Here is a 22,228-nt window from a genome sequence, read left to right on the forward strand (position 1 = left end):
TTATGGAAGATCTATCAACAGAATCAACCACTCTGTTGTATCTGAGTAGTGCACAAATACACAGTTCAGATTTTTTTAATGTGCTATCCTTATTTAAAAAAAAAATTTAAATCCCCGTACAATTAACAATCAGTGTTATATGAGTTTCAGGTGTCACACTATCTTTTGTTTTTTAAGGAAAAGAGAAGGAGTCTTAGGTCTATTTTCTTTTTTCAAGAATTAAAAAGTAGTTTGCAAGTGGAAGGTTTCCTCTTACTTCTAATAGGCCGATTAGAATGTCACCTAATGATACTTACCACAGAGTGGGTTTTCCAGAGGCAGATACTGAAATGAAGTCTGGGGTCCACGATGTCTACTAGGCATCAACAGCAGTGAAAGCATGTGGGAAGAACTGGGTAGAGGGGAAGAAGAGCTGCAGGCCTCACAAAGCCCCCAGACTGGTGGGCAGCTATAGAGGAAGCAGGGCCTATTAAAGTTGTGCCTCAGTGGCCTGAAATGCTGGGCCCTCATACCCTACTTGCAGATGCACGCTGCCCACGATGGGCATGATCTCAGCCCCAGCTGCTGTTTGCGACCCACAGGCCCTGAAGGGGGGCCAGCAGCTGGGAGCCGTGTGGCGATGGACTGCCCCATAGCTGAAGAGTGGATCTTCCTCGAGGCGGGGATGGGAGGCCCATCTCTGGGTCTACCTTCCCAGGGACTTGTGATAGTTAAAGGCAAAAAAGCACGTATCTCATTATGGAGAAACACATTTGGTAAACTGATCATGGGATTGGCTGTGCCGTGCTCAAAAATTATTTTCACATCCACACCTCCATGTACTTGGAAACATCCTCTTGTCAACCTGCTGACTTTGTCTCCTTTGGCTTTGGATCTTGACTCCACCTCTCTGCTTAACCCCTCTGATTCACCACTTCAGTGTGGGCTGTTGCAAAACTGCTCGCAGTCACCTCACCCAAACAGGAGGTAGAAAGCTGCAGATGACCAGACAGGTTCTGGAGCATCCCCCTCCCCACCGCCCAGGGCCCCAGCTGTCAGGAACAGGCTGTTGGATGTGCACCGCTCCAAGGCCCGGCAAGTCTGAGAACTGAGCAAAGCCAAAGCAAGTGTGCCCTCAGTTAGAAGTGGCTCCAGAGGTCACTGAGCCAACCACCCATTCACCAGTTGTTTCTGCTTGCAACCCTGATCTTCCTGAGGGGGACACACACCCCCTTTCCCAGGTCACATGGGTCAGTGAGGCTGACCAACCCTGAAGGCCACAGAGGTGGGCCTCTGGCTCAGGTCTGGCCAGTCAGACGGTCTGGATGCAGCAACTCGACCCCGCCAGGGCAATAAAACTCTCTTCCAAGACTCATTATTGAAAGGGGTGCTTTCTACCTGTGGGCAACGCTCTGTGGAAGGGCACGTGAAACCCCAATTCAGCCCTGCCTGAAATGGACATTCTGGCCGCAGGAGCTGGCAGGTTCCTTTCTATGGCTCAACTGGTTTGTAATGGGATTTTCCTTTTGCACCCAAAAGGGTCTGAGCTACTACAAAACCTATCAGAGTCTCCTTACCAAGTGTGGGTGCAGTTGATTGATGGGAGAACTTACCACTTGCGCTTGTACCAAATAAAAAAGCCTCCTTGTACGTTCACCCTTCACTTTGCCCCACGGGGCTGTGTCAGGCAGAGGCATTCATCAAACGCTGTACCTACGTTGGTGCTTCTCACACTTGGCAGCACATCAGAAATCAGCTGGGAAACTGAAAATTGGAGATTGCTGGGCTGCACCATGGGGCCACAGAATCAGAATTTCTGGGTGTATTTTTAAAAAGCTTCGTAGACAGTTTTAAGCTCTGATTTAAAAGTCACTGGTCTCCTAACGCCACATAATTGTTCTATTAAATGTAATAAACTGGCCCCGTTGAAATACAGCCACGTGCATGCCTCTACGTTTGTGTCACATTTTCTACAGATCTGGTCCTTACGCTCAACAAGGAAACCTGGAAGCTTCCGAAAGAAACAGCAGCAGCTCTGGTGGAGCAAAATCGGAGTGGACGAACGTGAAGACGTGGATTTACCATGAAACTAATAAAGCTTACATTTCATAGCTCCTCATGCGAAGCACTTGTAAATGCTTGCACGGCCCTACGTTCTTGTAAAATGTATAGGAGTACGATGTTTTCACCACAAACGGCAGAGGCCACGGACTCCTTCCCACTGCGGCTCCTCCTCAACCATAGCTCTCCCTGTGTTAGGTCGTGGAGGAGGAGCCATCGGGGCATTTGGGATCATGACTCAGGAAATAGATGGGGTTACATATAGTTTTGGTTTAGTGGGATATTTATGTGGTTCACAGACTCTTCTGGGTATGGTTTAGTTATTGCCAGCTGCCCTGGGGCAAGAAGGACTGTTGGTAATGGTCCTACCACCTACTCCTCCGACACAGTCCACCTTGATAAGTGAAGGTACAGGGTCTGCCCTGACCCTCATAATACACCACAACATTAGGGACACTGAAGACAAGCTGGTCCATGAGTGTTATCAATTCACAAAGTACCTAAGATCAGCTTCTGCAACAGCAAACCTCTGAAATGCCTTGAAATCCTACAGTTTGTCTATGACAGACGCTCAAGAGTTTTCCTAAAATTGATTAAGAATCCTAAAAATGTACCCATAATAATTTGTGAGGCCAAAAGAAATCTTCCCACACAATCAATAATAAAAAACATCATTTCACCCGTAGCAACAAGACAAAACAAAAAAACATCGTTTCGTCCACCATGATGATTCACCACCCATCCATTACTGGACCAACCCAATCAGAGGAAAGTCTGATTTCTCCTTTTATTCTCTCAGGAGAAAGCAGGACAAAATCACTGTTGCAAGGATAGGCAATCAAGCATACACAGACAGTAATTTTAGTGAGCAATGTATCAGATAGCTAAATATGAAATACGTTATTTTCTAAATTTTGAGATCCTTCCAGAGTTTGTCAGCTTTAAGTATTGTGCTGTTACAGTGGTCACTTACATGATGATTCTAAGTGAATATTTAATTTTGCATCTAATAATTTGAATTATTTATAAAGGGCCTCCAAATCTGTCAAAGCTTCAGGCCCCTAGATATTCCCCTGGTGTGACATGAGCACCCTGCCCCTGCGCGCTGGTAGCGGTTGGGATAAAGCCTCATGGATCTGCCCTTTACGGCTGCCTGAGTCTCCCGAAAACCAAATCTGCTTATTATTAAGTCAGCAAATGTGCCGCTGATGGATTTAATGACTCTGTAGGAATGAGTCAGTAATGACTCTGAAGGAATCTGTGTGGCCAGACGGATAAATTATACATCATTTAAAGCTTTCTGAACGCTTAGTGTTTTGGAAGAAGCCATTCTTTAAAAGAAATTAGGAAGGAGAATGTATCATGGCCAGGGAGAGAAAGAGATAAACAACCAATATGATTAATCATGCTGGATGAAAGGTAATTTAGCTCTTATTCTGCTCTATAGGAAACACTCCAAATCATCGTCACTCGAAGGGGTGATTAAGTAGATCTCATCTAACCAATCTCGTCTGGCCTGGCTCAATATAACTTCAGCACCCATTTGCTCTTCTTCAGCAAGGGCATTGCTGCAAATAGGATGGCAGGCAGGTTCATACATACAGCACATGGAAGAAATGGCCGAGTTTCGTTACTACAGACACCCCAGGTTTCCACGCATGCTGACGGTCAGCCCCAGCTTTAGCTCCTCATACGCGTGAAAGCAGAAGTCAGCTCGTGTGTTGCCTGTCCAAAGCATCTTATTTCCTGCACCACTATGAACAAACTTAATATTTACAATAAAGCATTTAAAAACTGGTCATTTAAAGTCTCTGCTCTAGGGGATCCCTGGGTGGCTCAGCAGTTTAGCACCTGCTTTTGGTCCAGGGCCGAAAAGCAGTCCGTGGGACTCTAGGATCGCGCCCCACGTGGGGCTCCCTGGATGGAGCCTGCTTCTCCCTCTGCCTATGTCTCTGCCCCCCACCCCCATCTCTCTCACAGATAAATAAATAAAAATAAAATCTTTAAAAAGAAAAATAAAATAAAGTCTCTGCTCTGGTCATACCTTAGATGCATGGGGCATTAACAAAGTTTACTAAAAAAAAAAAAAAAAATGGGGGCACCTGGGTGGCTCAGTGGTTGAGCGCCTGCCTTCAGCTGAGATCATGGTCCTGGGGTCAAGTTCCGCATTGGGCTCACGTCAGGAAGCCTGCTTTTCCCTCTGCCTGTGTCTCTGCTTCTCTCTCTGTGTGTCTCTCATGAATAAATAAATAAAATCTTTAAAAAAAAAATAGTAGCCATAACAGTTTGGTAAACACCTGTTTACACAAAACTGAGCTGATTTCTTTATCTGTCTGCAGCAGAACTTCTCAGAGCCTTTAGCAATGAATCTCTAAGTGCAGAGTATAAAAGAACATAGTTGGCAATGCTTCCTAAATTATTTGATTACAAAACCTTTTTTTGAGGAACCAAGATTCCAGGGACCATAACTTTGGGACATGCTGCTTTGGACTAAAATAAAATGACATAATGGACTGTAAATGTTTTATACAATATAAAAGATAAACAAATTACATGATACCATGGCAATCACTTTTATCATTGTTATTTTTTTTAAGATTTATTTATTCATGAGAGACAGAGAGAGAGAGAGAGAGAGAGGGAGAGACACACACAGAGGGCAAAGCAAGCTCTATGCAGGGAGCCCGACATAGGACTCGATCCCGGGTCTCCAGGATCATGTCTTGGGCCGAAGGTGGCCCTAAACCGCTGAGCCACCCGGGGTACCCTATCATTGTTATTATTAAGATGACAATGCTCCTGGGGCGCCTGGGTGGCTCAGTTGGTTAAGTGCTCTACTCTTGGTTTCAGCTCAGGTCGTGATCTCAGGGTTGTGAGATGGAGCCCTGCACATCTGTGCTCAGTGCAGTCTGCTTGAGATTCTTTCTCCTTCTCCCACTGTCCCTCCCTACCCCACTCAATTATAAATAAGTAAATCTTAAAAAAAATATTATGTTCAAAGGAAGCAACAGATTCTCTCTTCCCTTTCTCCTAAGGACCATTTAATCTGTAGAGATCTGAGAAAAAGACAAACTAAGACAAATGCATTTACTGGCATAATTTTCTGCTGTGATAGTTTTATTTTACAAAGAGGTTGAGAAAATAACACCTGCTTCTAGCTAGCAAGCTCCTGCCTGCTGCTGCAGTAGCTTTCCCTGCTACATTTATTAAAGAACAGTGACTGTCAGGGCAATCTCTATCAAAAACCCCAATGGCACTTTTTAAAAAGATTTTATTTATTCATGAAACTGCAAGTAGAATGGTGCTTACCAGAGGCTAGGGAGACGAAGCCAAGGGAGAGCTGTCTAATGGGTACAGAGTTTCAATTTTATAAGATGAAAAATTCTGTAGATCTATTTCACAACAACCTGAATATTCTTAAAACTCCTGAGCTGGGCACTTAGAAATGGTAAATTCTGTGTGACATACTTTTTTTGCCGCACAAACACAAAAGAAGAGTGAGTGTCCTACAACTACTCACGACGACTCGAGGTCATTGACCTGGAGTCAGATGCAGCACTAGATGCGTTAGTGCTGCTTCTGTTTACCTTTGTTCTAACCACATGTAGAAGTTCTTTTTAAAAATTTTTCCTGGAGCCAAAATACTTCAGAGATTATAAATGGACTATATAGGTGTGTAGAACAAAAGAGCTAAACGATGAGAGTTTCACAATGGGTCTGAAATTTTTCTTTTAATCTCATTTAAATTCAATTAATTAACATATAGTGCATTATTAGTGTCAGAGGCACAGGTCAGTGATTCATCAGCTGCATAGAACACCGGGGTGCTCATCCCATCACGTGCCCTCCTTCATGCCCGTCCCCCAGTGACCCCATCTCCTCACCCCCCACGGCCTCCAGCAACCCTGTTTGTCTCCTACCATTAAGAGTCTCTCATGGTTGGTCTCCTCTGATTTCGTCTTGATTGTTCCCTCCCTTCCCCTATGATCCTCTGATTTGTTTCTCAAATTCCACGTTTTTATTTGAAATACCCTTTCCTTTGAAATGTTGTGGCTGGAGAATAAACCCATCAAGGAGCCGCTTGGCCATCCAGGGTCTGGGAAGCCTTTCATTACTCAGGACTTTGTCATTACTCAGGACTTTGCAAAGCATCCAAGAGACTAGCATCTCAGAAGCTGGGCCATCTCCTCAACACCCGTGGTCCATGAGCACCCACAGTCTCTCTCCTTCCAGTCGAAGTTACAGGTAGATATTATGTGTATGGACTTACATCATCTTTGGCCTTTATTCTCTCTAGAGGTCAAGACAATCACTGGTGTTAGGCTAGAACCCCAGTGTCTTACATTTTCCCCCATTTGGGCAGCCTTGAGAGTTTTGGGATTCACTGCGGCAACAGAAGCATCAGCACAAACACTAGTCAGAAACACAATACAACTGCAGCTTCATTTTCTCATCTGTGGCCTCCAAGCAGCTGCTTATCTTTTCATTAGAAATACTGCACTTGATTTTTGCCTCTCAAAGAGAAGATTCGTAGTTCAAGGAGGAGCTTTTCTAACTTAAAAACATATTTCCCACCTAATTATTTTTATAGCATCTAATCAAACAGCAGACTTAGAAGAGGAGGAAAAATTCTTTTTCTCTATCGACACATATAGACTTGATCAAAAGGGCCAGGCTGCAGAAAAACCCTTTGGAGAAATGTCAGTTGCATGCATGTCCAGTTAATTCTGCCTTTGTCATGCAAAGGATACCAAATTACTGGAGCGTGAAGAAGCTGTTCTAGAACTGAGGCTGCAGCTGGTGGGCACATACAGCATGAGCTCTTGAATAGATCCCAGGGATGAAGGTGGGGCAATTTGAGCCTCCTAGACTTTCCCAGATGAGGAGAGGCCCCACCTCCAAGAGCTGCATCTTTGAAAAGATCTGAGTAACAAGGAGCTTCACAGACCACATACAGTCACTGCACAGGAGGCTCTGGTTTATCCCTTCTGCTCCTAGAATGTTCATTGATAACTTCCTACACATCCTCTTCATCTCCCTTGATCCACTCATTCTGGGTTTTGGAGCCATGACTCAGAGATCTCTGCAATGAGAAGGGTAAGGCTCTGAGCTCCGGTGGTGCCTGAGCAACGTGGGGGGTGGGGGGTGGGGTGGGCGGGGAACAGACAGGAGACAAGAACCCACAGGGCCTGCACTGGGCCGTGAGCTCTGAAAAGCTTGATTTGATTCCTGGGTTCCTGCTCCCCCACACACACCCTTGGCTCTTCTTTGATTTCTTAAGGGAGGCTGAGGAAAGAGTTAAGAAAAAATAATGAAAGAGCTGAATTCAAGATGATTTTCTCTAGTCCCTTCAAACCAAAGTGCTAGTGAGACCTCCAAAAATGTGAGCAATACTGGGCTATTTTTATGAGAATGCTCCCAATTTCCAGTCTGTTTCTTTCTTTCTTTCTTTTTAAAGATTTTATTTATTTATTCATGAGAGACACAGGCAGAGGGAGAAGCAGGCTCCCTGCGGGGAGCCTGATGCGGGACTTGATCCTGGGACTCCAGGATCACGCCCTGGGCCAAAGGCAGGCGCTAAACCGCTGAGCCCCCCAGGCGCCCCCCAGTCTGTTTCTAATATTAAGAACTGATAGGAACATTTCCAAGTATCACAAAAGAAAGTAGTATAAACGAACACCTCAATTCCTATCATCCGGCTTTGACAATTTTTATACATTGTGACAATCTTATTTCTTCTATTCTCCCACTTTTATTTTTTTTAAAGATTTATTTATTTATTTTTGATAGAGAGAAAAAGAGAGAGAGAGAGAGAGAGAGAGAGAGACAGGGGAGGAGCAGAAGGAGAGGGACAAGGAGACTCCGTCTTGAGCATAGAGCCTGACCCTGGCCTCTATCCCAGGATCCCGAGCTCATGACCTGACATGAAATCAAGAGCTGGAGCTGAATCAGCCAAGCCTCCCAGGTGCCCCTCTCCACTTTTAAGTGTATTTATTGATACATTTTCGCTGGGGTATATTAAAGCAAACCCAAGATGTCACACTCTTTCTCCTCCAATCCTTCGGTAGACAGAGAAGATAAGAACTTTTCTCATAATCCCACTGCTGTTATTATTGCAAACAAAATCAACAGTAACCCCCTCATATCACCTAATGGCAAGTCTGGAGGTTCCACCTCACCTGCCTGGGCTCCCTGGCCCCAGGGAAGGGGCCGGGACACACCTGGCCAACACCTCAGTCTCCTGCATGTCGTCTCCCCACAGGCCCCTGCCCAGCCAGCCTTACCTAAGCTCCTCACCAGGCCTCCCTCTCTCCCGAGGTGGTATCCCCCTGCCACCTCTGCAGAGCCACCAAGGTACAGCAGCTCGGGGGGAGTGTGTGTGTGTGCATGTGCATGTGCACGTACACACTGAAAAACCCACTGGTTTTAGTTTAATACCTTCACATTAGCCCATATTATCCAGTTCACCTATGTTTTCCTGGAGTTATTTTCAGGGTGCCATGGGAACAGTGGACCACCGTTAAAATAAATAATGGGAAATGAAAGACCTTCTCCAGTGGCAGGTGCAATATTATAAGCTCCTGATTTATAAGCCTCCCCTTCCATTTTTCTTGAATAACAGCCAAAGAACAAACTTAGCTTTGCCAAAAACCTGGTCCCTTCTTTTCCAGCTTACAAATCACCTTTTTTGGGGTAACGGTTCAGTCAGGACTGTGGGCTTCTCTCTCTGTTTACTCTGGATGGCATCAGGGGCCAAAGAGGGCAGAGGCAGGGTGTGGGTAGGAGCCTCTGCTCAGGTGGCCATCCCCCCACCCTGGTCCCCAGTGCACCTAATGCTCTGTTGCTGGCACTTCCACTCTTGGGCTCATCCGCCTCTTTCCTCTTCCAAGCACGATCTCCCTCTGGACTGTCTCAGACACACCAGCTCTGCACTCAGACTCAGGAAGCTTTGTGTGTGCTCCCGGAGAGCACTGGAGCAGCAGCACACTCACTTGGAACCGGGTGGCTCAATGAGCTGTATCGAACTCTGCCCACGTGGAACCGCCCCGACCCCACTGCTAAAATATCCTCTGGGCCTTCAGGGTGCAGCTTCTCCTAGGGGCTTGGAATCTCTCTAGAGGATATGCTCTAGATGTGAGAGACAAACATTCATGTCCTGGAATCCCCTAAACTACATCCAGGTTACTATCACTCCCACTCCAGTTTTTAGTTCAAGAGGGGCTCAATAGGAAAAGCTTTTGCAAACACGTCTGGACATCTCTGTACGGCTCCCCCTTCTTTTCAAAGCTTCTCCCCACATCTCAATTGGAGTCCTGCCAGAAGTGAACCAGGAGCTAAGAGGTGATCCCAAAGGAATGCCAATAAGAGAGTAAGGAAGCAGGAAAGGGAAGACAGCCACTGGAGGGTGCCCTGTCAAGCCAGCTCCCACTGTGAGCGTCGGGAGCTTCATTCTGCTGGGGAAACAATGACAGCAAGGAGAAAACACACGTCTCAGAATTCACATGCCTGAGGAGGGATGAGGGAGCTGGGGTATGAATACACCAGCTCTCATAAGTCCTTGGTTGAGGGCTACTATGGGGGGCATTCATTTCTTAATACTCCAGGCAGCCAAGAAGCCTTTGGTTGAGAAAGAAAGTTCTCAGGGATGGAAATACAGGCGCTGGTGCTCCTATGACAAAAAAAAAATCTGCTTTTACATTATTCTATTTTATGGCCAAGTTTTCTCCTGGGTCTACTGCAGCCCACTGGTGGACTATAATGGGCTGGGAATAGTGCTTCTCTCAGCTCTTTTGCAACAGAGTAGGACCTGGGTGAGATGCAACCTGGGGACCAGTCACTGGTTATGAGCAGCCTTACTGGGGGCTGCAGAGCTTATGTGGTCAAGAAAATAATGACCCCTAATGACATCCACATGTGAATCCCAAGAACCTATGGATATTTTACTTTACATATGTGCAAAGGGGACTTTGCAGATGTGACGAGTTACAGATTTGCAGACAGGGAGGGTATCCTGGATTATGAAGGAGGGCACGGTGCAATCACAGGATCCTTAGAAGAGGAAGGCAGGAGGGTCAGAGCCAGAGTCAGAGGAAATGTGAGCTGGGAGTGATGCAGCCATGAGGCAAGGAATGCAGGCATCCTCCACCAACTGGAAGAGTCAAGGAAACGGACTCCTGCCGGCCAAAGCCTTCAGGGAAACATAGTTTTGATTCTAGTTGCATTTACCCGGTGGTCTTGGATAAGTGATTTGGAGCTTCACGGCCTAAATTAGCACCCTTATTGGAAAACGGGAGAAGAAAAACAAAGAAATGGCAAGATATTGCTGTGAAGGTCTACACATGTAAGAACGGAAAAGCATCTTTTCCAATTTCTTAAATAAAAGCAAAAAAACCATTTTAAGACACAAGAGTCCATGCCGCTCTGACCTATTTTCCAGCTTGTTTAGGACCAATTCTGCTTCACTTTGGTGTGTAGACACTCAGCAGCCGTGGTGACCGTCCGTTGACACAAAAGCTAAGCACAGTCCGCCAGCTGCTGGGAGCTCTGGGATGTCAAACACGTCATTGGTTTACATGAGCAACGGCAAATACAGGGACTGTAAACCCCTGAAGCCTCTGGCTATTCTTTTTTGGTGAGCAGCTCTAATAATTACATTCACAGAATGCTAAAACTCTTAAAAGTAACTAATAGTCCTTGGGGAGTCGATGGGGAGACATGCATTTTCTTGCATAAACTACAGTTTAAACACAGAAACACATAGCAGTGATAAAATATTAAAACACCAAAACTGCGGGACGCCCGGATGGCTCAGTGGTGGAGCATCTGCCTTCAGCTCAGGGCGTGACCCTGGGGTCCCAGGATCGAGTCCCACATCGGGCTCCCCGCAGGGAGCCTGCTTCTCCCTCTGCCTGTGTCTCTGCCTCTCTCTCTCTCTCTCTGTGTCTCTCATGAATAAATAAGTTAAAAATCTTTTTTAAAAAGCACCAAAAATCCAACGAAACTAGAAAATACTCAAAGAAATAGATTTATTATGTCAACTACAAAATCTACCTGATTATTCTTTCTTCACTCATATCTCGCTGAACAAAATTAACACAAGCAATAGGAAAAGAAATGATCTTATATACTTATCATGAAGCTCTTGAAAAGAAAAAAGTTATTCTTTTTGAAAAAACTCCTCTTGCATGAACATATATATTAACAAAATGAAAGCATTTCCTTGGGTGATAAAAATGTGTTTCTAAATAACAACTCAAATTGCCAAAGGATAATTAATGCTTAATACAATGTGAAGTCATCCAGCCACTACATTTTGGAAATTGCATTTTTCAAGGAAAATGGTCTACAAAAATCCCACTTCTGTGAATTAGTCTTAGAGAATTAATCCAAAATATAGCAAAAGCTATATGATGATTTTAATTGCCACGTGATCTACAGCAGCAAAATATTCTCCCCAAATATCCACTGATGAAAGAAAGCATAAGAAAATTATAACAGAGGGGTGTCTGGGTAGTTCAGTGGGTTAAGCATCTGACTCTTGATCTCAGCTCAGGTCTTGATCTCAGGGTTGTGAGCTCAAGCCCCATGCTGGGTGCCACACCCAAAAAGAAAATTAAAAAAGGAAAATTATGGTAGGGTTGTTGGAAAAAATGTTAATTAGCCATTTTAAAACCACATATTCCTGGGGTGCCTGGGTGGTCAGGTATCTGCCTTCGGCTCAGGTCATGACCCCAGGGTCCTGGGACTGAGCCCTGGGTGGGGCACCCTGCTCAGTGGGAACCTGCTTCCCCGTCTCCTGATGCCCCTCCCCCTGTGCACGTTTGCTGTCTCTCATGATCTCTCTCTCTCAAATAAATAAATAAAATCGTTAAAAAAATAAAATCATTTGTTCATTAAAAATATTTATTGAGCATCTACTATATGCTAGGTACAATCCCAGCCATTGTGGATGGGGCCGGGAACAAAACACAAAAACCCTATCCTGCATAGACTCCTGTGAATACAAGGGAGGGGTACAGAGAGTAAACAAAACAGCTAGTGGAATATATGACGTGTGTATGCAGGACTGGCTTGTGACACAGCCCTACACTCGGAGCTTTAATGCTCTGCCAGCAAGCTTCTTGAAATCCTTTTTTTAAAGATTTTATTTATTTATCTGAGAGAGAGAAAGGGAGCCGAGCAGGGAGGGGTGGAGAAGTGGGAAAGAAAGAATCTGAAGCAGGCTCTGTACTGAGCGCTGAGCCCGACGTGGGGCTCAATCCCATGACCACGAGATCACGACCTGAGCGGAAACCAAGAGTTGGGGGCTTCACCGACTGAGCCACCCAGGTGCCCAAGGCTTCTTGAAGTTCTTAATAATTTTTTAACAAGCGTTCCACGTTTTCAGATTGCACTGGGCCCTCAGAATTATGCAGTTACAGAATGAAATACGGCAGGTAAGGACAGGAAGTGGGAGGAGGTAGCGATTTTGGATCAGGTGGTCAGCATCAAGCGTCACTGTTAGGCTACTCGGGCGAGGAGACAAAGGACGTCCCGATTATAAAAAGTAGCAATGTCATGGAAAAACGCGTATTGCATATTGGTTAACAACTGAGACATGAAAACGGTGGTTTTTGGACTCAGGACCAAAGCCTGGGAACATCCTCAGGAACGGCCTCAATCCCTCCCTCCGCACATCAGCAGGGCCGCCAGCCTCGTGTTCGCGCACAGAATCCGAATCCGGGCGTCCCAGGGACTCCGGGCGCCTTCCTCTACTTGGTTAACCAGAGCCACCCACCCCGGTTCCTCGTTTCTAAACTTGCCCTCTGATCTCTTCTTGGCACAGCAGCTATGGTGAGTCCCTTGAAACCCAAAGCAGATCCTGCACTTCTCTGTTCAAAACCCTTCAATAGGGTATCCCTGGGTGGCTCAGCGGTTTTAGCACCTGCCTTCCACCCACAGCATAATCCTGAAGTCCTGGGATCGAGTCCCACATCAGGCTCCCTGCATGGAGTCTGCTTCTCTCTCTCTCTGTATCTCTCATGAATAAATAAATAAAATCATATTTAAAAAAACCTTCAATAGCTTCTCATTTCATTCTAACTAAAAACCAAGAATCACTAACATGGCGTGCAAGACCCTACATGATCATCTCTGACACCTTCAGTGGCCTCATTGCCTGTCCCCTCGCCTACCTCACTCGGCTCCTGCCGTGGGCTGCTGTTCCTGGAACACATCAGGTAAGCTCTCACCTCAGGGCCTCTGAACGTGCTCTTCGCTTTGCCTGGGCGCTCTTGGAGTACCACATGGTTCTGTCCCTCACTTTCTTAATGTCTTTGCTCAAACATCACTTTATTAGATGGGACTTCCTGCCCTCTTTATTTAAAATAGTAATCCACCCCCCCCTTGACACCTGATGTATTTTATTCCATAGTCGTTTCCACTTCCTATCATGTTACCTATTAATTTATTTGTTGACTGTGTCTCTCCACCAGACACGTACACACAAGAACATAAGCTTCATGAGGGCAAGCATTTTGTCTGTTTTGTTCACTGTGTGATCTACCTTGTCAACCTAAAAACACAATCTGGTACAAGGGAGACACCATAGTCGTTCGAATGAATAAATCAAATAGGTGTAAAGCAAAACATGGATATTATTATCACAAGTATGTAAAACATAAACCTAAGTGAATAAACTCAGTGATGGTAATAGCTATGCTGAAGTACTGGGTTCTAGGTGATTTTAGAACTCTCTTTCCCTGGCACCTGGCTGGCTCCATTGGTGGAGCGTGGGACTCCAATTTTGGGGCTGTAGGTTCAAACCCCACATTGGGTATAGAGATTATTTTAAAACAAGCAAACACAGATATTTGAAAAAATAATAAAATTCTCTTTCCTGAATTTTCTTCCAAGTAGTTGAACATTTCTATACATTTTTAAAAATTACTATTATCTGCACATTGTAAAAAGTATTAAGATACTCTAATGTGGTAAATACTAAACCAAATGCTTCCTTGGGGGGATCCCTGGGTGGCGCAGCGGTTTGGCGCCTGCCTTTGGCCCAGGGCGCGATCCTGGAGACCCGGGATCGAATCCCACATCGGGCTCCCGGTGCATGGAGCCTGCTTCTCCCTCTGCCTGTGTCTCTGCCTCTCTCTCTCTCTCTGTAACTATCATAAATAAAAAAAAAAAAAAAAAAAAATACAAATGCTTCCTTGGAAGGTTTTGCACACCTTGCTTACTAGATTTTACTTGAGGTGATACAAATGCACAGTGAGCAGAGATGTCTCAATCCCAAGAACTGTCAGTGGCCTTGGGATCAACTTGACTTAATCACTATTGATGTTAACTTTGCACGACTGAGAGTTTTTATTCTGAATTGTTTTTTATTTACCAAAAAAGAAATGACAATTTCCCTAAAAAGAGAATCCTTTAAGTTTTTAAAATTTTTTTCCTTTAAGTTTTTTTTTTAAGATTTTTTTTTATTTATTTGCTTATTTTCTTTAAAGATTTTATTTATTCACAAGAGAGAGAGAGGGACGCAGGGGGAGAGGCAGAAGCAGGCTCCTCCGGGAGCCTGACTGTTGTCTATAGTCCTTTTTAAACTTAAGCAAAAGTCCAGCAGCTGTCCAGCCCCATTCCAAGGACTACTAGCCATGAGACTTGGAAAATGACTTTAATTCTTTGAGTCTCAGTTAAGTCATCAGTGAGGTGCCAGTGACAGACTCTGTGACACTCAAGAACCCAACCAGCTATAGGGTGCCTGGTAGCTAAGTCAGTTGAGTATCATGATCTCGGGGTTGTGGGATCGAGCCCTGCACTGGGCTCCACGCTCAGTGGGGAGCCTGCTTGAATTCTCTCTCCCTCTCCTTCTGCCCCTCCCCCTTCATGTAGGCACTTGCTCTCTGTCTCTCTTTCTCCCTAAAATAAATAAATATCTTTTTTAAAAGAACTCATCCAACTATATGCATCTCTGCTTGTGGGAATTATAAATGGTTCAGGAAAGGTTGAATGCAGAAGGCAGCAGACCCTCTAGGCCTATGAAGGTCAAGAAAGGCCTAGATGGTTGACTGGGGGAGAAGGGAGCAGAAACAGGGAAATGCAATGAAAGGTCACAGCCATCACTAAAACCAGCTCTGCTTTTTGGAGGTTTTATGCCAACAGTCTAGCATAAGCAATCTGGATTTTCTCAACTTTTTTAAATTGAAGTTTCTCTTTTCTTTCTTTTCTTTTCTTTTTTTCTCCCTCCTTCCTCCCTCCCTCCTTCTTTTCTTTTCTTTTCTTTCTTTTCTTTCTTTTTCTTTCTTTCTTTTCTTTCTCTTTTCTTTCTTTTCTTTCTTTTCCTTCCTTTCTTTCTTTCTTTCTTTCTTTCTTTCTTTCTTTCTCTCTCTCTCTTTCTCTTTCTTTCTTTCTTTCTTTCTTTCTTTCTTTCTTTCTTTCTTTCCTTCCTTCCTTCCTTCCTTCCTTCCTTCCTTCCTTCCTTCCTTCCTTCCTTCCTTCCTTCCTTCCTTTCTTTCTTTCTTTCTTTCTTTCCATTCATGAGAGACCCAGAGAGAGGCAAGGACACAGGCAGATTCCAGATGCTCAACCGCTGAGCCCCCCAGGCACCCCTTATTCATATATTTTAGGGAGAGGGCATGTACAACACCCCTGTGCCCAGGAGCGAGTGGAGGAGGGCAAGATGGGGAGGGAGAGGCATAAGCAGACTCTGCACCAAGTTTAGAGTCTGAGGAGGGGCTGAAGTCCAATGCTAAATCCACCGAGCTGCCCAGGCACCCCAGAAAAAGCATCTTTTGAGTCGCGGCAATTTGGGCCTGTTTAGGTGGCTTCTTTCTGTAACACGTTTGTGGCACTTGCCATGCACTAGGCAATGTTTTTGTGAAGCTCAACAAATATTAACTCATCGTGACCCTGCAACAACCCTACGAAGTAGATACTACTCTCCCATTTCCCAGGACAGAAAACAGAGGAACAGAATCTGGTTAAGTAACTTCTCCGGGACTACACAGCTAGCAAGCATACAGTAGGTTAGACCATACTGCCTCTACACAACAGAAGACTTATCACCGTAAATGGAACACGTTAGTTCTTGTAGAAGTCGTATCTCTACAGTACAGAGCAATGAGATCTAGCTCCTAAAGCAACCTCTTAATTGACAGGGGTCCCTCTTGAGAGTTCCAGTTCCAGCCTAGCCACCGCTCCCAGGCTCAAACTCCCACAGGCACTCCTGCCCTGTGCTGAGGTCGGCCAGCCCGCTGTCTACAGAATTAAGCCCAGCCCTGCTAGTACAGCATCCCCGGCTCCCTGGACAGGGTCTACACTGCACGCTCTCTCTGAAGTAGGCCACCTGCCCTCAGCACGTCTGCTTTCCCTGCTGCCTTGAATGTCTTTCTCTCTGCAGCTTCTAAACCATCTACAATTCATGGACCATGAGTCTGTGGAACCTTCGTATTTCCCTAGAGGCAGAAATAACATCTCTCCTTTTTATTCCCACCAGACCTTGTCCCTGGACCACAAACTTGCCTCATTCTGCCTCTGAGTTCTGCACGCATGTTTAACATCCTCTGTTAAAGTCTTGGTTTCTAGAGGCCAGGTACCTCGTCACATGGCATCGATGCCTGCCAGAACAGGACCGCAGTAAACGTCCAACCGAATCAAACCCGTTTCTATTTTAAAATGTCAACTTTAAAAATATATATATTTTATTTATTTATTCATGAGACAGAGCGAGAGAGAGAGAAAGAGAGGCAGAGACACAGGCAGAGGGAGAAGCAGGCTCCATGCAAGGAGCCCGACGTGGGGCTCTATCCCGGGGCCTCCAGGATCACGCCCTGGGCTGAAGGCGGCACCAAACCACTGAGCTACCCGGGCTGCCCCCAAATGTCAACTTTTTGATTGACTCATGTACTACTTGCTTCTGAGTGGCATCATCTGCCTATACATCTAGCCTTCCAATATTACCAATGAGATTTCACTTTGTCCTCATATTTTATACAGGACTTTATTTATTGTGACTAACAGATCAATAATACGTGGTGAGATTCCTAGGTCAGGGCTCCTCCCCCTTGTCTTTCTGACTGAGATGCTAACTGGATCTGTCTCTGAATAATGGAAGACGTGGGTTAGAACCACTTTGTCGCTATTGGCTCGTCACTGTAGGCTGCTTACACATACCTTCTAGGCCTCTCTCATGGGGACATTTGTGAGGACTGCTGAGATCAAAAATAGAAACCTCTGAGAGAAACAATAATGAGTGTTAACAGGGGCTGGGAACTCGGTGTGTTATGTGTAGAACACACTCAAGCTTCACAGCAGACTTATGGAACTACTCACCCCTAAAGTTTGGGAAACCGAGGCACAGAGAGGCTAACTAGCAAATCTAATGCTACACGGGGGGAGGAAGGAGGACACCTAGCATTTGGACGCAGGATGGTTAATCCTAAAGCTAAAACATTCTCTCTTTAGATCGTTGACGCAGAAAATACATATAAGTTACCATTGGTATCTTTCATTTATTCAGGTCTTCAAAAAGAAAGCCATGCAGCCAATAGTGAGTGTCTAACATAATCAAGGCTGGAGCAGAGCTCATGAGCAAAGCCAGTTCAAACTCTGATGTGAATATCGAGTCCCTTGTTCCTGACCTAAGATCCCTTTTGACACAGTTTTTTTTACCACAGGGAAAGCCTAATTCTTACAAGAATGACCGAGCTTCACTACTCACGGCTGCAGGCGACACTGTGAGCAGTGGGCCTTACAGCTCATTAGGGCAGAAGCCCGTGGCCTGCGGCACACAAACTTACACCCTTCAAGCATGTCGTGGCTCCTCGTTGCACTGATAGAAGCCCCGCTGTGATGCCTTTATGAGTCCTAAAAACGGGTGATTGGCCCCAGGATATAAATGATTGGAGATGCTGGGTCCCTTTAAAAAGCCATCCAAACGCAGAGAGTAAATTCCAGCATTGCTAACTAAATCCTGGTACTCATTTATGATCCCATCAACAGAATGTATTGTGGACAAGAGCTGTACCTAGACCTCTCAAAGAGGGTGCTAGGGGAACTCAGGGACCATAAGCCGTAGGAGAAATGCTGGTAGCTTCTAAATAATTCCTTTTGACTCCCAAGGCAATGTTTGCTTGCGCTAGTTGAAAGCTGGAAAATGTTTTTGCTTTTGGTTTCCCCATAACCAAATCTGTGACTTTGGTAGAGACCTGTGATCCTCAAACTACTCCCAGGGGTCAGCTTACCCCCATGTCACCACTGAGAAAGAGTGGCTACTGACATCAAGTGGGTAGAGGCCAGGGATGCCACTAAACGTCTGACAACGCACAGATTTGCACCACGACAGAGAATTATCCAGCTCAAACTGTCAATAGTGCTGAGGCTAAGAAACTCTCCCATCGCCCCATGCTCCGTTTCTCCATCCTGCCATCTGATGCTGAGAATGCATAACAGAGTGAAAATTCAAAATCTTCCATTGTTTTGCCCAAATGCAGACATGTGGACTTTCAGAACTCGTTTTCCATCCCCTCTTTGGTATGTCCTAGGAACCTGGTGGGTGGGAAGGACAAGACATAAACACACACTAGCTCTCCTAGTTCTGTGCTTCTTTTTTCCTCATGCCCTGTTTTTAAATGTTTTCTACATCAGCATTATGCCTCTTGTCAGTAAGGGATGATCAAGATTTAAGTAGATAGAAGAGGGGTACCTTGGTGGCTCAGGTCATGATCCCATAGTCCAGGAATTGAGCCCAGAGTCCAGGCCAGGACATGATCCCAGGGTCCAGGGATTGAGCCCGGTCCAACTCCCCACTCTGTGGGGTGTCTGCTTCTCCCTCTGCCTCTCTCCCTGCCCCCCACTTGTGCTCGCTCTCTTTCTCTCTCCCAAATACACAAGTAAAATCTTTTATTATTTTTAACGATTTTATTTATTTGAGGGACAGTGAGAAAGGGAGAGAGAGCAGAGAGAGAGAGGAAGAGGGAGAAGTAGACTCTCCACTGTGCAGAAAGCCCGACATGGGGCTCACTCCCAGGACCATGAGATCATGACCTGAGCCAAAGGCAGATGTTTAACCAACTGAACCACCCAGGCGCTCCACGTGTAAAATCTTTTTAAAAACTTAAATATTTTTAAAAGGCTTAAGTAGAAAAACCCAGTTTAAAACTGCACATAAAATGCATGATCCTGGGCTCTTCACAACCATACAGCTCAAGGAGGGAAAGAGAACAGGCAGCCAGTTCCTTCACTGAGAGTTGGCTTGGATAATTTTGTAATATTCCAAGGCCAGGGGAGGGCTTTGTCCTGATGGCCCATCACCCTGCCCTCTACTCATCACAGCTCTCATCACAAAATGACATGCTGTAAGAAACATGCTTTAAGAAGCAAATCATATTTATAAAATTTGAAGCTAGGAAATGGAAAGGTAAAGGAGTCTCTAATGAGTTTTCCTAAGATCCCTCACACTTAAAGACATGTATCGCACTCACTCTTCACCAACAGTAAAAAGTAAACGTACTTTCAAATGTCATAGAAACTTACAAGTTGTTTAGGACAATTCCTGCTCTAGTGGCTTTTTGGTTTCCCTCTGTCCTCTCCCTCCAGCTGCTTCCGTGCTCATTCGCCCTTTCCACAAACATTCTCTGGAGTGTCTCACTGCCTTCTGCAGAGAACCTGGAGAAAAAGTGGAAATGCTCCTACTTCATGGGAACCCAGAGAACCATCCTCTTCCTCTCCCTTGCTGCAGTTCTCTCTTCATGGGGAGGATGTCCAACCTGGAGAAACGGGGAAACAGAACTTTCTGGTTAAGAGTATCTGAACAGCCCTTTCGGATGGTCCCCCCCACATCCTACTAGGTGCTCCTTGGAGAAGTCCTGCCTCTTGCTAACCTGCCCAGTGGGGGGGGGGGGGCGCTTCCATCAGTTTTAATAAATCAGGAATACCTGTGCCCTGTCACTCACTCACGGAATTTTGGGCTCTCTACATTTGCATGTTAAACGTTTAAGTGGAAGTAGCTGGATGGTGCCAGGGGTTAGTTGAGCTGGACTTTGAAATTCCCTGAATCTGTTTGACAACAACGCTTCCCCCCTGCTGCCTCTGGAAACGCCTGCGCACCGACGAGAGCTGCCTCCTCCCCTGTGGTCAGCGCCAGAGGATCAGCAGGGCCTGGCCGCGAGCATAAATCTCAGCCAGCGGGATCTCAAGGGGCACAGACGGATTCTGATCAGCTCCAAAATTTCCTCCAATGGGTGGAATGAGGATGCCCGCCCTCGGCTCCCAGCCTGCCAGGGCTGCAGGGCCGCCTGGGCTTTGCGAGCGCGAGTGGAACGTGTAACCGGCTGGGCCACGGCCGGCGCTCGCCCTCGGACGGAGCGATGCGATCACCGAGGACCGGACCCCGCGCAGCCGCCGCCCCTCCCCGCGCGGGTCCCGCAGTGCATCACCGGTGAGCTCGGCGGGCGGGGGCGGGGGCGGGGGCGGGGGCGGGGAGGGGGGCTCGGCCGGGCTCGGCCCCAGGCCCAGGGGAGTCAGCACGGGGCGACCGGGCCCCGGGAGCACGGCGGGGCGCAGGGGCGGGGGCGCGCAGGGCCAGGCTGCCCCGCCCCCGTTCGCCGGGGAGGGGAGGGGAGGGGGTGCACGGCGCCGCATCTCTAAGCGGCCGCACCCCAAATTTCGTCCCCGCACCCCCCCCCCCCAGCCTCCCTCCACTTCCAATTCCAAGCGCCACGGAAGGCGCCATCCAGCGGGGCCAGGACAGCGGCTCGGCGCGGCTCGAGAGGCGCGGCCGGGCGGCGCCGGGGGGCGGGGGGAGGCGGTCGCCGCTGCGCCCCCGCCCGGCCCCGCCGGCGCCGCCTCCCCCGCCAGGCGACAGCAGCCCGAGGGGGACGCGGAGGCGCCTCCCGCCGCCCGCAGCCCAGGCGGCCGCCGCGGGGCACGAGGGCGCCTCCCCCCGCCCCCGATGAGGGGCGCGCCCGGCCATGGCCGCGCCGGCGAGCGACAGCGGCGGCCACCGGAGCCCGACCGGCAGGCGCGGGGGCGCGGCAGGCGCCGGGGAGGCCGCGGCCGCGGGGGTCCTCCCGCCGCTCGAGGACTACGAGTGCAAGATCTGCTACAACTACTTCGACGCGGACCGGCGCGCGCCCAAGCTGCTGGCCTGCCTGCACACCTTCTGCCAGGAGTGCCTGCGCCAGCTGCAGCTCCGCGCCGCCCCCGCGCCCCCCGCGGCCCCCGCGCCCCCCGCCGCCGCCGCCGCCGCCGCCGCCGCGCCTGAGCGCCCCCCGCGCCCGCCGCCCTGGCTCGGCCCGCCCGGCGCCATCGCCTGCCCCGTGTGCCGCCACCGCACCCCGCTGCCCGACAGCCGCGTGCACGGCCTGCCCGTCAACACCAAGCTCGCCGACGCCTTCCCGCTGGCCCTGCGCGCCGCGCACGACCCGCTGCCCCAGGACCGCCTCCCGCCCGCCGCCCCGGCCTCGGCCCCGGCCCCCGCCCCCGCCCCCGCCCCGCCCGCGGAGGACGCCGCCCGCCCGCCCCGCGCCCGCCTGCGCGCCCCGGGCGCCTACGACAGCTGCCAGGACTGCAAGCGCGCCGCGCTCACCGCCGGCTGCGTGTGCGTCGTCTTCTCCTTCCTCTCCATGGTGGTGCTGCTCTTCACCGGCCTCATCTTCGTCAACCACTACGGGGGCGGGGGCGGCGGGGGCGGCCCTCCCGGAGGCGCGGCGCCCCCTGGAGCTGCCCCGGGGCCCGGGTCGCCGTCGCCGTCGCCGTCGCCCGTGGGGCCCATCTGCCTGTCGGTGGCCAGCATCCTGGCGCTCTTCTCGGTCGTCGTCACCTGGGTCATCTGCTGGCTCAAGTACCGGCCCGAGGGCGCGGCCGCGGGCTCGGCGGGGGGCGGCGGGGGCGGCCCGAGGGCGCGGGCGGCGGCGGGCGGCGCAAGGAGGAGCGACACGTAGCGGGGCCAACGCAGGGGAGGGGACGGGAGGGGAGGGGAGGGGAGGGGCGCTCCTCCCGCCGCCGCCGCCGTCGCCACCGCCTGGTCCCCCGCCTCGCCCTCCGCGTGCGCCCCGTGCGCCCCTCCGCCGCCGCCGCCGCGCGGGCCCGGGTAGGGGCGGGGGGCGGGGAGCGGGGGGGGGGCGGGCACGCGCCTTGCCCCGGCCCGTGCAGCCTCCGCCTTCGTCCCCGTCCCCGCCGGAGCGCGCGAGCGGCCCCCGGACTC

General features: G+C 48.7%; 1 protein-coding gene and 1 long non-coding RNA gene across 2 annotated transcripts; one reads left to right on the forward strand and one right to left on the reverse strand.

Moving 5' to 3' along the window:
* Positions 1–17,514: 17,514 nt before the first annotated feature.
* Positions 17,515–20,489, reverse strand: LOC140625326 (uncharacterized). Its single transcript, XR_012024683.1, has 3 exons — positions 20,131–20,489; positions 19,558–19,790; positions 17,515–18,570 (listed from the first exon to the last, which is right to left on the reverse strand). It is a non-coding gene; the product is annotated as an uncharacterized lncRNA (long non-coding RNA).
* A 504-nt stretch (positions 20,490–20,993) lies between these two features.
* RNF228 (ring finger protein 228) lies at positions 20,994–21,965 on the forward strand. Its single transcript, XM_072812643.1, has one exon. It carries the CDS (start codon positions 20,994–20,996, stop codon positions 21,963–21,965), a length of 972 nt encoding a protein of 323 aa, XP_072668744.1.
* The last annotated feature ends 263 nt before the right edge of the window (positions 21,966–22,228 follow it).

This window comes from Canis lupus, chromosome 36, assembly GCF_048164855.1.
Source record: "Canis lupus baileyi chromosome 36, mCanLup2.hap1, whole genome shotgun sequence".
NCBI classification, from domain to species: Eukaryota; Metazoa; Chordata; class Mammalia; order Carnivora; family Canidae; genus Canis; species Canis lupus.

What these genes read in the sequence shown, in the direction of transcription:
- RNF228 (XM_072812643.1), top strand. Translation starts at nt 20,994, where the DNA reads ATGGCCGCGCCGGCGAGCGACAGCGGCGGCCACCGGAGCCCGACCGGC.